Source organism: Meriones unguiculatus, chromosome 15 (assembly GCF_030254825.1).
Source record: "Meriones unguiculatus strain TT.TT164.6M chromosome 15, Bangor_MerUng_6.1, whole genome shotgun sequence".
In the NCBI taxonomy this organism is placed as follows: Eukaryota; Metazoa; Chordata; class Mammalia; order Rodentia; family Muridae; genus Meriones; species Meriones unguiculatus.
Window position 1 is genome coordinate 71,605,016 of NC_083362.1, and position 15,541 is coordinate 71,620,556.

The 15,541-nt window shown below is 46.4% G+C and overlaps 1 protein-coding gene across 3 annotated transcripts in view; it reads left to right on the plus strand.

Moving 5' to 3' along the window:
* Armc9 (armadillo repeat containing 9) overlaps positions 1-15,541 on the plus strand; it is a 128,622-nt gene that overhangs the window by 55,349 nt on the left and 57,732 nt on the right. For all 3 annotated transcript variants that reach the window (XM_060368775.1, XM_060368773.1, XM_021649741.2), the window contains exons 18-19: positions 2,497-2,587; positions 7,565-7,620. In XM_060368775.1, the coding sequence (XP_060224758.1) occupies positions 2,497-2,587; positions 7,565-7,620 (147 nt within the window). The remainder of the gene's footprint in view (positions 1-2,496; positions 2,588-7,564; positions 7,621-15,541) is intronic.

The window sequence follows — 15,541 nt, forward strand, 5'->3', positions numbered from 1 at the left end:
TGGCATGTTGTGACCTAGTACATAACTGTCTCCTAATAATAATCCCCAACTCATCCTTGTGGGGTGGAAGTGGGGAGAGGCCACTGTGTGAGGCACAGAGAGAAAGTGTAGCCCCTTCTGGCAGCCAAGGACTAAGGCATAAGGTTGTGACTACAGGAGGAGCCTAGATATCTGTCTGGCCCCCCATGCATTGCCACAGTGTCTCAGTCCTCTTTGAAACATTCTGTCCTTGCCTCCCAGACACTGTCAGTCTTTGGCATCTTCCAGACTCTTCCTTAATGCTTTACTCTTCCTAGGCTTCTGGCCCTGCCTCCTGTGGAATGCTGTTATTCTCTTAAGGTTCTGGCCCAGCCCTCAGGAGCTTCTTACTGGGCCCTGGGGGCACCTCATCTACTCCAGAGCTTTGGCTGTGCTCTCTTAACTGCACCGCAAGTCCCCTCCCGGACCCAGCAGGTGTCATTTCCCCACGCACTCAGCACCCCATTGCGCCATCCACTGACTAGAAACCGTTTATTAGGTAAAATCTGCAGAAGTGAAGTGCACAGGTCTTACAGACAGTCGTACACAGGCCTGACATTTCTGACAGACACAGGCCTCTCCAGAAGTGGTACCAAGGGTGCATCTTGTCTTTCTGACAGACACAGGCCTCTCCAGAAGTGGTACCAAGGATACATCTTGTCTTTGGGAGAAGTTGGGACATTTGAGTAAAGTAGCATGGGACCTGACTCAGGGAGCCAGAATCATAATCCAAACTCCATGTGATCAAAGCTGTATGGAATATCTTTGATTCTGTTATAGCAATTGCTTTTAGACCAGCGTATTTAAAAAGAGACCATAGTTAGGCATGATGGCTCACACTTCTAATCCCAGCACTTAGGAGGGATACAGTGAGTTCTAAGCCAGTCAGGACTACATAGTGAGACCTTGTCTCTAAAATACATAAGTTAATTACTTAATTAAATTTATTCATGTCACTATAAATCCAAGGGCAAATGTTAGGCCAGTTAGAGTGTTTTGTCTATCCACAGTAAGCCATTCTCTCTGGACTCCAGTTGCTCTGTTTTGGGGTCAGTTTTAGACATGCTTCCCCTCCTTGTGCTAAGAAAACCTTGTTTGGTCCAGCACAGGACATGCACACATCCTGCTGTTGTGGGGAAAGAGAAGAGAGAAGGGTTGTACTGTGCCCAAGTCAGTATCTTACCCCCACGGTTGCTTTGTCTCTTAGCTAGAGTGGGAAGTTCTGGAGTTGTGTTGTAGTCACAGTCTAGTCACTATCCTTTTGTGTGGTTTTTCTTTTAGCTTTATGTGAGTGGATCTATGTACCTGCATGTATGTGCATGTGCCACTTGTATGCTTTGTGCTCAGGGAAGCCAGAAGGTGTCAGATCCCCTGGAACTAGAGTTATAGATAGCTGTGAGCTGCCATGTGGGTGTTGGCAAGCAAACCTGGGTCTTCTGTAAGAACAGTAAGCACTCTTAACTGCCTTGCATCAATCCAGCCCTATCATTCTATCTTTACAATTTTAAATAGGCCAGACATAGTGGCCCATGCCTTTAATCCCAGCACTTGGGAAATAGAGGCCAGCCTGGTCTACATAGTGAATTTCAGGCTAGCCAGGGCTACCTTGTAAGACCTTGTTTCAAAAAACACCCCACAAATTTAGCTTTTAATTATGTGGGAGGTGGGCAGCATGTACACATAGAAAGGCCATCAGACAGTTCTTCGCGAGTTGGGTCTCTTCTTCCACCTTGCTTTGAGGCAAATCTCTCTCTCTTGTTTCTGCTGCTGCCCCTTGTACTCCAGCCTGTCTTACCATCCTGTTTCTATGTATTGTCTCATGTAGGAATTCTGGGATACAGATGTGCACTGCCCCATCTGGTGTTTCTACCTTTTGTCTCATGTAGGAATTCTGGGATACGGATGTGCACTGCCCCATCTGGGCTCCAGGGGTCCTACTCAGGTCACCAGGCTGGTGGTGCCAGTGCCTTTACCTCCCAGGCCATCTCCCTGGGCCTTCCATCATTCTTTTGATAAGATAGGAATTAGAATTGTTTGAAGAAAGCTTCTATTTGTTCAAAACATGTGGTTCAGCTTTCCAGAGATCATAAATGACCCTAAAATTCAGAAGGCATAAACATAGGGGAACATGGGAAAGAAGTCATCTCCCCAAACTGTGTTTCTCGAACTAAAGGCAGTGGTGTCCGTGCACCCTGAGGGCTGGGGTACGGGCATCCATTGCAACATGATCTCTTTGGTTTTTTTCTAAGTGTATTATAATGTTATAATTAAGTTGAGATACTCAACCAAGAAGAAAACAATTTGACTGTGAATTTTAAAGTGAATGTTTACTAACAAGCTGATGATTTTTATTTTAAATAACCTTTTTTCAAAATAAGAAAAAAAAAAAACTTTCTGGATTAGATGATTCTACCCCACTGAAAAGAAGTCCTTCACATCTTAACACCAGAATGTTTGCTGTCTCTTCACCGCACCTAGGGAATGGAGGATATCCTGCGATGCTTCATCAAAGAAGGCAGCGCCGAAATGATCCGCCAGATAGAGTTTATCATCAAGCAGCTAAATTCTGGTCAGTAGCATGCAAGATCTTTTAACTCTGTCACATATGTCAGAAAGATATACAGGCTTTCTCACAGAAGTTTGTGATACCTTGGAAGTCATTCAGGAGGCTTTTGAGTCAGATATGATTGCACACCTGCAATCCCAACACTAGAGGGGCTGAAGCAGGAGGCTCATCATGAGTTCAGGGCCACTAAACTGTTTAAGGCCAGCCTACACTACATAGCAAGGCTCCATCTCACAGAACAAAAAATAAACAGAAAAGAAAGCAGGGGAGCCAGGTTCAACACGTGAAAGCTCAATAAGATAGCGTTTGCCTGGTTGGCACAAGGCCCTGGGTCCAAATCTAGTAGCACAAACACAAACCACACACACATACATATCTGCAGAAATAAAACACACCACACACACCTATACACACAGACATGCCACACATATACACAACTGCATACACACCACACACATACATAAACACACACACACACAGGGCAAACATACCACATACATACAATACACACATGCATATACACCATACACACCCACACACACCAGACCACAGTGGGGTGACAGAGTGATGGAGATAGCTCTTACACTAAAGTGCTTGCCTTGTAAGTATAAGGACCTGAGTTTGATCATGGCACCATTTAAAAAAAGCCAGGCATGGGGACACACACAAAATTGTTATTCCAGAACTGGAGAATGGAAAGAGGCAGCTCCCTGAGGCTCACTGGCCAGTCAGCCTTGCCTAGGTCCCAGAGAGACACTGTCTCAACAAGGTGGGCATCCCCTGCAGAATGACATGCAAGGCTGACCCCTGACCTCCACACTCACACATACATGTGCATGTATACCCTCCCCCACAAGTTTGTCCTAGCAGTCAAGGCCAGATTGTCCAAGATTAACATCTCTTATCACAATAGAGATCTCTTATCACACTAGAGGTGTGTGGTCAACAAAAAAGAGTTCTGAGCAATTACTGAAGCTTTCTCTACCCTCGTAAGATCTCTTTATGAGCCCCTCCTGTCCCCTCTTAAATCCTGTCCCACTGATAAGGGCGACTTTCCCAGGTTCTATGGCCAGTTAGGGAAACAGATGCCAGTCTTTCTAGCACCATGTAGAAAATGCCACCGTGTCACCATTCCAGAAAAATGTGTAGGTGCCACCTGTCAGCAGAGAGGAGGAAGCTTGGTCCCTTTCTTTCCAGCCTGATCCATGGCCACGATACATGTGTGGCAAAAGAACCAGAGAAGCCCTGTGTGAGGGGTTGGGAAGCCCCTGGCTCCTTCTGTACACTTTTGACACAGGGGACCCAGATGCTTCCGGCATCTGAGACCAAGTTTGTCACCCATCTCTCCCCATGCCTTCCCTGGCAGTAGCGGTTTAAGTACACAGCTCCATTCAGCACCCAACAAGAGACAGAATGCCTCCCTCTCTCCTCCCAAGGGAACCATTCTGCCAACCCAGTGCACAGGGAAATGCCCATTGGTAGCCATCTGCCACTCACTGCTCCCAGTCTAGGATGTATCCAGACTAACATAATTATCACCCTGGGGGCCAGGGAAACTTTGAAATTCTCAGGTTGTCCCAGCAAAGTAGAGCGCTAGTGAAGCCCAAAGGAAAATTTCAGCCGGTACAGAAACGTACAGAATATGCAGCCAACAACAACAGAAGGGAAGTTCGTCCCCTGCCTCAGGCCTAGGCCACACTCCAGCCATCCATGAGGATAGCCAGCCCATACTAGCTCATCATGAGAGAAGGCCAGAGATGCTAGCCAGTATACTGGACAGGAGCAAGGCAGAGCAGGTCCCAGCTTCAGGTGCTAAGGACCTTTATAAGGCAAGTACCAGCTCAGGAGCAGTGAGGAGATGGTTGTCTCAGGAGGAGAAGCTGAGGCCTGTAAGGTACTCTAGCTCATGGGGCTGGAGGGTTCTGGGCAGTAAGGATGTCTGAGCCAACAAGCTTAAGAGATTAGAGGATTAGGGATTGGGGACTGGGCTGGGAGTCAAAGTAGAGTGTCCAACTAAGGTGCCTTCACATACTTGAACATGAGGAAGATGTAATTGGTGACATAGCAGTAGTATAGTTTTGAAAGGCATCTCCTCATGGTGGAGTGTGCTATCCACAGGCAAAGAGAGGAACTTAGATGATTAAAACTCAGCCAAATGTAGAGGGCAAAGCGCTGTCTGGACAGCCAGCATTCTGAGACAGTGGTGCAGGTCAGGAGGCTGTGGGATTGTGCAAGCACCAGTGAAGCCACAGGCTGCTGTGTCTCACTGGCTCAGGAGCAGAAGTCAGTAGAGACCCTCCCTCAGCATGAGGCTGTGTCAGCAAGGATGCTTCACTCTTGTAGTTTCCACCTGCCTCCTTCTCGCTGGGCTGGGCAGTCTCTTCAAGTTTGGGCTTTAGTTCTCTCTTTTCTCTTGTTTCTTTCTTCTCTCAGGATTTCTTGACCTTCATGTCTTGCTTTTAAGAGATAAAAACTAGTGAAGACATAGTAGGGACCTAGGGGGTAGAAGTTGGTTAGGTCATCTGCCTTCAGGGACTTAGGACCTAGAACAGTGGGTGGGAAAAGATCTCCTAGGGTTCTCCTGAGGAGCAGAACCAATAGAGAATGAGTGAGTAATTACACACACACATTACAAAAGAAAATTTGTCAGCTTGGCTTACACAATTGGAAGCTAGGTTGTCCCACAGTGATTGTCCACATGCTACAGAGGCAAAGAACCTGAGAGTTGCTCAGTCCAACAACTGGAATCCTCAGAACAAGAGACCCTAATCCAAGGCTCAAGGCCTGGAAACTTCCAGGAGCCATCGGTTTGAGTCCACGCCTGAAAGGCTGAAGAAGGTAGAGCAGCCGTAGACACTGTTGCTTGGAAGGATAGAGTTTGGCTGGCTTTTGCTCACTTGGATCCCCAGCCTGTATAATGGGGGCCATTCTCTTCAGGGTAGGTCTTCTATGCTCAGTTCCTGTCTTAACTGCCAATCATCTCTGCCAATGTCTTGCATTAGTCAGTTTTTGTTGCTGTTACGAGATAACGGACAGAAGCATGTAAGGAGAGAAGGGTCTCTTTTGGCTTGCAGTTTGAAGGAACAGTCCATCCCAGCCGCCTGAGCTTGAGGGCGCCAGCCCCATTGCATCTGCAGTGAGGAAGCATGGAGTGGTAAATGCTGGTGCTCAGCTTGCGTTCCTTCTCTTTTTCGTTCAGTAATTGGGCCTGTGAATAACACTGCCCATATTTAAAGTGTCTTCTTACCCAATTGTTCCAATCTAGAAACTCCCTCGCAGAACTGCCCAGAGGTTTGTTTCCATGGAGAGTCTAAATCTCAAGGTGACAGTCAAGACTGACTATCAGTCTTCAGAGCGACACCTAGAAGTGAGTTTTACTAATCTCCTAAGCATCTCTTAGTTCAGCTGACTTGGTGATTAACCCCGCAGGGGACTTCCCTGGAAGTCAGTAGCCATTCACCCACTAGGAATGGAGTCGTCCACAAAGGAGAGTGCTGTCTAGGTGCAATGAGTGAGAGATGACAGCTGGGAGAAGGCTTCATGGGGGAGAAAGTAACTCTCTGGGGTGATGTCTGCTATGCAAGTGGTCCAGGTGCCTTAGTCCCGGCGTGCTGTAAGATCCTCCCAGCTCTTCTCCTCCCTCCTTTCTCAGGCCCCAAGGAAGTAAGCAACCTGATCCCCACTTGCCAGGTGAGGAAATGGCTCTTTCTGCGGTTTTTAGTACTATGAGCTTGTGCATGTGTGCAAACTCTCCAGATCTAATGTTGAGCTTCAGTCTTTAATGCCCCTGCCCCCACCCCCACCCTGTGGAATGGTCATGGGTGTTGTATCATAGACCTGCCAGCTTAGGCTTGTCTAATGTAAGAGACCAGATGAGGCAGCTTGGAAGAAATCAGGCTATGCCCTCCCACCCCCAATGGTGAACATACACACACACACAAACACACACACACACACACACACACACACACATGATCTGACTGTTTAAAGCACCCAGCCTCTGTGGGAAAGGCAAGCTCAGCCCCACTTCCTTGTTGCTGCATGATAAATTTATGCTCTTATGTGGTGCTAGTGCCTGCCTGCCCCTGCTCCCCTTTGCCTGTAGGTAGGCCATAAGTCACATTGTGTGGAACTTCCTGCCACCCTCAACCCCGAAAAGTTCTGAGTTAGAAACCTCCTTTGTTCAGGGGATTTTGAAAGTTCTTTCCTTCAGGCCTGGCCATGCTGTGCATGGTAGCTGTCTCTCCTAACGTAGCTTCTTCCCATTTTAAAGGACGGGTTCTTTTGTCTCCCGTTAAGGAAGACCCTATCATGCTATCTCTAGTGTAAGCTATATCTCTCCTTTAAAAGGCCTGGTCATGACCCCTTATGGTCAGTCTCTCTGTCTGTGTCTTCCCCACTCCCACCCTCCATAAAGCCCATCTGAAGGGTCACCTCACATCAGCTCTTTTCTCAAACCTACATCTTTAAGTTAGAAAGTGGAAACCTCAAACAAGTCCCTGGTTCCTCTGTGCCTCCATGTTAGCTGGGAGTGAGGAGTGATGGTCAACAGCGCTGTCATGAGATGGCGTGAAATAGCCCCACCACAGCAGCTAGCAGGCTTTACTCCGAGGAGTAAACACTAGTTCACTCTCCTGCCCTGCGGGTCCCTCCCATTTTGTGTTTATAAGCATAGATATGTTCTGATAAAAACTGAGTGTACTTGAGATTGCTAAAAATGATAGCAAACTGTGGCTGTAACAGTCATGACTAGGGATGGCTGAGAGAGTAAATGTGTGTGGTAATGAGTGATGAGGAGTGTGAAAGGGTGGCAATCAGGAGCTGTCAGGGCATGGACATGCCATGATCAGGAGCAGTCAGGAGTGTCAGCTTGTGGTCGGGAGCAAGGCACTCCACATGGTGCTCACATGAGTGCACTGCTAATGTTCAGTGACCGAGGGCCAAGCTTCATGTTTTTTCTGATTATTTTTTTCTTTATAGAAGATTTACTGGATGGTGTTTCTGAATCCGATGATGATGAAGATGAAGATGATGAAGTAAGTTGAAGGCTCTTAAAACAACACAGAAAGCTCTGCTGTACTCCTCTGTGTCCCAAACACTTAGGCAGAAGTAGAGTTGTCCTTCCTCTGTGCTTTTTCCGGAAGTTCTGGGGTTAGTGGAGACTTGGTGTGTGGTTTTGTCACCCTCACATGAAGTCTCATATGGCTGCTGCCGTCCTCCACAGCCCCTCTCCAGATGGCTGGCATCTTCCACTGCTCCAGCCTGGACTTTTTATGGGTTAAAAGCTGGGTTCCCAGAAGGAAGGAGCAAACGTTCCTCATCCTTAAGTCTCAGGACAGCACTCCTTCAGCATTCTCCTCAGCCTACATCTAAGCCCAGTCCAGACGGGGGAGTAGACACAGACCTCATAACACATGCACACGTCACAGGTGCAGCATTGTACCTCCTCTAGCTTCAGGAGGAGGTGGCAAAAAACGGTTCTTCTCTCTCTGTGAGGTTTTTGCTCTCATGTCCTCACCTGTTTCCTTGGTGACAGGAATGATGACAGATAGGCCCATGATGAGATACTCTGGACTAAAGAGCCCTGGTTTGTTTGGAGCTGACAGAACCAAACTCTCCTGTCCTATGTTTATTCTTTGGGTGTAGGTTTGCCGGCTGTGACAAACCTGGCCCCGTCCTCAGAAGTTAGTTGGCATGCAGTCTGAGTGGGGTACTGTAGAGAACCCTAACTTGGAGGCTGCAAGCAGCGGCTCAGATGATAAGGTTCTGTGGTGACAGCATGGCTTATCTTCATTCTGTACATGGGGAGCAGTTAGTACAAGCTCTGAATGCTGGGAACTGTATGGGGAGCATCTGCCCCATACATGGGTGTGAGAAAATAGTTGTGGTCTGTTCTGTCAGTTTTAAAAGTGTTCAGGAGGCATCGGTTTGGCCATAGTTACTAAGCATCTGCCAAGGTAACGAACTTCTCCAGCAACCCAGTAACCTGCCTGCCATTCCTTTTCTGGGCTGCAGGTGGCACCAGCAGGCACTCTTGTTTCTCTTCCTGCCTGATGGAGCAAGGGAGCCCCAGATCTAGCCACCGTCCTCTCCATGAGGACAGAGACCAGCCCTGTGCCACAAGAAAGCTGCTGTGGCGAAACTTGGCTTGGTGGAGTCAGCAGACTTTTGTAAAAAGGAACGCTGGCGGTGTGTCATGCTGGGAGAGCCACATGGTCTCAGTCCTGCCCTTTAACATACAGTGGCTGTTGTGAAACCCGGCTATTTGTGGACACTAACAGTTAGAAGGCTGTATAATTTTCATGTCATTTAATCTTGTTTTTAGTATTTAAAAGCTGAAAATTTGTCATTCTCAACTAAACAGTTACCTGCTTTCAAGGGCAGCTGCTGCCATCGCTCCAGTGGCACTGACACAGCCGCTGCGCTTCACTGGAGCAAGGCGCCCACTTTGTACCTGACCCTTGACCCTTTAGCATAGATTTGAGTTCATCGTTTTATTTCATTGACTTTTTGTCACTTATCTAAAAACAGTTGCTGTCAAGTTCTGTTATTTCCCCTTCTTTGGGGACTTTGGTGTTTCTCTGGGTTTTTTGGATGATTTGCTTGATATTGTTTGGAGACCAGGACCTCGATCTTGGCCCAGCTTCCCAAGTGCTAGGATGGTCACCATGCCTGGCTTGTTCAATTGTTTTGTCACCAATCCTTTAGCTTTGTATTATAATGAGAACTCATTTGGTCCAAGCATGCTGGTTAGTCATGGGAATTCAGCTTGTGCACATTTCCTTTTGGCAGTGTTGCAGCGAGCTATGAAACACACACGGACAGAGGGCTCTGGAGTTGCTGCTGCTCCATAGGTTTTTCTTTTCAGCATTGTCTTTGTCAGGGAGGACCTCTGCTGCTGTGACACAACACAGTCAAACCTGTAGAGGAGGGGGGTATCTGGCTTAGCTTCCACCGCACGGTTTGTGATCAACGATGTCAGGGGAGGCACTGTGTAAGTGGGATCCTGGAGGCAGGAGCTGAGGAGAAGCCGTGGAGTGCTGCTCACTGGCTTGCTCCTCATGGCTTACTTGGTTTGTTTTCATACACTCTGGACCCCCTGCCCAGAGACAGCACCTCCCACAGCAGGCTAGACCCTTCCACATCATCATCAGTCAGGAGAACGTACCAGACTCGCCTACAAGCCAATACGATGGAAACATTTCTCACTTGAGGTTCCTCTTTCCAGATAACTCTAGTTTCTGTCAAGCTGACAAAAAACAACAATGACCAGGACTGAGGTTGGCACTTGAAAACATTTGATGCACAAGTTTCCTAGAAGAGGTTTTGTAGGAACAATAGAAGGACGGGACCAAAAGTGACACCGATGACTGCCTGGGCCAGCAGATCTCGGCTTCCCTCCTCAGTGACCCTCTCAGTGTACTGCCATGTTTTAGCAGGGGCCACCAGGGGATGTAAGGCCAGGCATTATGTGTGTAACTGTTCAGATAGTCAGGGAACAAAAAGAGTGACAGATACTTAAATGTGAGGCTTGAGTGGCCGCACCATTGTTCCTCTCATAGTGACAGCTCTGAAGCAGATAGCATGGTCAGTGTACCACTTAATTAGCAGTGCAAAATTGTTTTTTAATTTGATGTTTAGACCCCACTCGAAGGCTGAGGTCAGCGGCAGCTGCTTGCTGACATGGGTCTGCAGAGTCATCAGGCACGAGATGAACTATGCTTGCCTCGCCATACACAGAGCTGAGAACTGCATTTGCAGCATTCTGCTTCACTGTAAGCCCTTAAGGGGACTCGGATGCAAAATCTAGTTTTTCTTTCTAATGTCTAGAAATGCACCCGTTATCTAATGTGCAGAAACCTCAGTTACATTGAATGTCCACCCATATAGAGCTAGCAATACATCTTCAGACTTACAGCCCACATAGGGAACATTATAGGGAAGACAAACTAGCTGGGTGTGGGAGGCTGGCACTCAGGAAGGAAGCCGAGGCACGAGGATGTTGAGTCCAAAACCAATATGGGCCACGTAGCAATACCTTGTCTCAAAAAATCATAAATTTAATGTGAACAGTGCTTAAAGCAAAGCAAACATATAAACCTCCACGCCTGTGAGTGTCCCCATGGACACATATGTGCCCATGCAGCAGAAAGGTGTGGAAAGCTACACCCTTTTTATTGACATTTTTATTGCAAAGGGGGAAAGGAATGAGGAAGTGTGGGTGGGAGGTTAAGAGGTCTTGAGCCTGTCTCAGGACTGCAGGCTGTCCAGCAGGGGGGGAAGTAAGAAAAGGACAGTGGATATTGTAGGGCTAACATCAATTGCAGTTTGGGGTGTTGGATTGATGGGGCAAAAGCTCCCCCACAGTAAACTGAAGAGCATGAGAAAATGCAATGCTCAGTGTACTCCACTCTCCACACAGTGTGAACACCTGCAGGAAACGGGGAAGGATGAAGGGGCATTTTGGTTTGGTTTAAGAAAGGATAAAACAGCATATCCACCCACAGCTGCCAGAAGACATGAGACTAGACAGTCAAGGTGGAGAGAGGAGGGCCTCAAAGGACACAGTTCTCATTGTCTTTTTTTTTTTTTTGTGTGTGTGTGTGTGTGTGTGTATGTGTGTGTGTCATAAGGCTCCAGACCCACCTAAATCTCTAGAAAGATAAGAGCAGCGTTAGATAAGCTTGGAAATGCATTCACAAGAATGTGCAATGCCAATTCATGGCCAGAGAAGGATTCAGATGCTTTGGAGAACTGTGTAATTTCACGTGCTTAATTTTATGATTAACATGTGCATGGTGCTACTCAAGGGCCAGAAGCCTGGGTCCAGTGTCCTCACCCCCAAGGAGGTTTCCTTAGTATATGCTTGGATGAGGCTCATGTGTCACCACACATGGCTTTAAGTGGAAATAAAATGCCTTCCAGTACTATTTGAGAAGATTGATTTTAGGGCAAATATTCTCTCCCTTTTAACAAAATAGGTGCTAATGCCAGGGGCAGCCAGCCATGCACGTTTGCTAGAGGGAGCCCTGTAAATAACCCAGCTTCCTTCCTCCTATCTTTATTATGTAGTGAGCAAATATTTAAGGACCTTGAAGTAACCATGTTCTAGGAAATACAGAAGGATTAAAAAGAAAAAAATATCCCACGAGAATATGTGTGGTTTACAATCCTCCACAGAGGAAATGGTAATGGTCCTGAGCCCAGGAGCTGCCACTGTGTGGCATTACCATATGGCCACCTCTGCGGAAGCGCCTGGCCCGTGTTCCTGCCTGTGCTCTGCCCTGTGCTCGGCACTGTTCCATTCTCACACATGAGCAGATACACAGGAGAAAGGTCACGTACCAAGTTCCTGAAGCTAGTAAGTGAGCAGTGGCGCTGGGATTCATACTTACATGGTGTGAGGGGACCCTGGGCCCTCCCGTCAGACACTGGTAGACAACGCGTGATAGACAAGATAGACAGCAGAGAGTAGGAAATAAACAAGCAGTTATAGATTCATGAAGGGGAAGGAAATGGAAAGTGCTGTGGCGGGAGGGGAGGGTTCTAGAATGAAAGATAGGGCCTGGGTCAAGAAAAGCCTAGGGTGGAAGCTTTGGGTTGAAGGAGGGCACACAGCAGAGGCAGGAGACCACAAAGCATATGCTTGGCTCTCCCCCTCAGCCCCCACCCAGGAAAGGATGCTTATTACCCAGGCATACATGGGCTTGCTCGGAAACACACAGAGACATGCACATACATATGCTCCCATCTGTATGTTTTGGTAATCATTTGTTTTGCAGATAGAGATCTAATAAAAATATACAGGCGTGTACATATGCACAATATGGTCTTTTCCTTTTGTTAATATTCTTTGGGAATCCTTCTGAATCAGCAGCACAGTAGACTGATGTTTCTTGGTGTAAGGGGTGTGCAGTTGTCCAGATATTGCTGCTTCAAGCAGTGCTAGAGAAAACATAAACAGCTCATTTTCCGGAGCTTTTATTTATATGGGCTCTTGCTTGCTAGGTCATGATACATATATTTTTTTTCTCCTTTATTTACTCACTTTATATACTGATCACAGCTCCCTCCCTCCTCTCCTCCCAATTCCACCCTCCTAACCTCTTCCCTCATTCTCCCCTCCCCTTCTTCCCACAGAAAGGAGACCCTGCCCCCCTCAAACCCTCCCCAATGTGTGTGTATGTGTGTGTGTATATAGATTTCTCCAGATTGATTGATTGTTTGTTTTTACTTTTAGACAGGATCTCATGGTACCCAGGCTGGCCTTGAGCTTTGTATTTACCTGAACTAATATTTTTTATCCTCTGCCTCCTAGCTGCTGAGTTTCCAAGGTGTGTGCTATTGTGTCCTTTTATGTTTTGGTTTTATGCAAATTCCCTTCTTAAAAAAATATATATATATATACGCGGGCATTATATTTCTTCTTAAGACAGCTCTGTAATTTGTGGTTTCATCTTAAGTTATCTAATTGGCTGGGATGTTGTTGCTCATGTCAATGCCTTATGACTTTTCTGTAGGTTCAGTAGTGACATCCCACTTAATACGAGGCTTCTCTTTTCTTGTGTCTAGCTAAAGGCTTTGTAAGTTTTAAGTTTTGTTCATCTTTTCTCAGGGTCAGTTTTTTTGTTTTGTTAGTTTTTCTGGTTTTTTTTTTTTTTTTCATTTTGTCCATCTCTTTCTGTTTTTTGTTATTTCCTTTCTTCTGTTAACATCAGTTTTAACATGGTTAGTTTGTTTGTTTGTTTTTGGTTAGGTTATGGACTTGAGGTCTTTTTATCTAAACAGTTATAGCTGTGTTTCCCTTTGAGCACAGCTTCTGCCTGTGTTTGATTTGTTTGTCTATTTGCGTCTAAGAATTTTCTAGTTTTCTTTGACATTTCTTCTTTGGCCCATTGATTATTTAAGAATGTTTGCTATAAAGCTCCTCCTAAGCAGTAGACCCAGTGTAGGGAAGCTCCTGGGCCCTGCTGTGGAAGGCTGTGCTGCCCTCTTCCTCTCCTCACGTCTCCTGTCTCTGCATCCTGAGCCTCCTGTGCCAAGTGCACCCCTCCACCCCTGTGTGATATTCACCCCACCCTCTGGCCCAAAGCAAAGAAGCCAGTGGACCTTGGATTGAAACCTCAGAGGCAGAACAAAGCTTGCCTTTGCCTCCTGTAGACTAACTTTCTCAGCTGTTTGTAACAGTGACAAAGTAACTGACACGCCTGTGTGTCTTTGTGCTGTCTGTGGTGTCACCCATCGCTGCTGCCGCCCCTTCTGTGCAAATGTCAGAAGTCCGGTTGTTCCAGGATTCATCATAAGCATCAACAGATGCAGGCAAGACTTTAAATATTTCACTTGAGTTTTGTTGCCAAGTGGGTAAAGATCATTGGTGATCAGTCACTGTTGATCCTGAATGTTCTTGAGAATAACAAATCCAGACATCATTCTGATGTCATCAGACATCAACCAGTAGACTGTTGACTCAGTGCTGGCATTGGCAGCTTGACCGTTGGTTCACAGGCTCTTGTCGCCATGGCCCCTGTGTCCTTTCCTGACTTGACCCCCATCGGCACTGTGCAGTGCAGTCGCCACGCAAGGTGCTTTTGTGTCTGTAGCCAGGGTCTTCTGGTTACCTCCCGCCATGTTCTTCAGGGTCTGGGTTTTCAAAACTTTGGCAGGCATGGGCAATTTTAGATTCATAGTAAAAAAAAAAAAAAAAAAGCATAGAGATCCTGTGTATTCAGACAGCTCAGGGATCTTAAAATTTCTAGTTTAGTTTGGGACATTAGAAAAACAAATACACTTTGAATTTTTTACTTTTTAGTTTGCACATTTTGCTTAGATATTTTATTCCTTTTCTTGTTAAATTCCTAGCCTAATCAGGTGAACCCCAGGTTTCAATGAGGAATCCTATCTTACATGCGTATACGCACACAACTATACACACAGCCCTACACGTATACATGCCTACAGATACCTATACACCCCCCTACACACATGCATACCTACAGATAGCTACATACACATACAGATGCCTATATACACCTCTATACACACACATACACCCCATACACAACACCCCAACACCACCCACACATACACCCACATACACACCTATCCATACGCCTACACTCGCCTATACACACATGTACACACACACACACACACCTATCCATATGCCTATAATTGTTTTCCAAATTATACTCTTAACTGATATTATAATACTGTCCAGATATCTTCTGCTGCCTAAAGGTATAATAGAAATCTGGGAAAGAAGTCAGGCTCATGGAGGTATGCACCTTTAATTCCAGTACTCAGAAGGCAGAGGCCAGCAGGTCGTGTGACTATGAGACCAGCCTGGACTTACAGTGAGTTCCAGGCCAGCCAGAGACACACAGTGAGACTCTGTTTCAAAATGAATAAGCAAATAATAAATAAAATAAAACAAGGAAAGGTAGCTTTGACCATATTTTTTTATTGTTTGTTTGTGTTTGTAGGGGGGTAGGTGTGTATGTGTGTACATGTATGTATAGGTGTGTGTAGGCGTATGGATAGGTGTACATGTGTGTATAGGCGAGTGTAGGCGTATGGATAGGTGTGTATGTGGGTGTATGTGTGGGTGGTGTTGGGGTGTTGTGTATGGGGTGTATGTGTGTGTATAGAGGTGTATATAGGCATCTGTATGTGTATATAGGCATCTGTAGGCATGTATGTGTATGTAGCTATCTGTAGGTATGCATGTGTGTAGGGCTGTGTGTATAGTTGTGTGTGTATACGCATGTAAGATAGGATTCCTCATTGAAACCTGGGGTTCACCTGATTAGGCTAGGCTGATGACCGACCAGTCAACCCTATGGATTCCCCTGTCTTTACAGATTCCCCTGTCTCCATATCCCTAGTGCTAGGATTGCGAGCATGTTCCACCACACCCAACTTTTAATGTGTGTTCTTGGGATCAAATTTGGCTCCTCA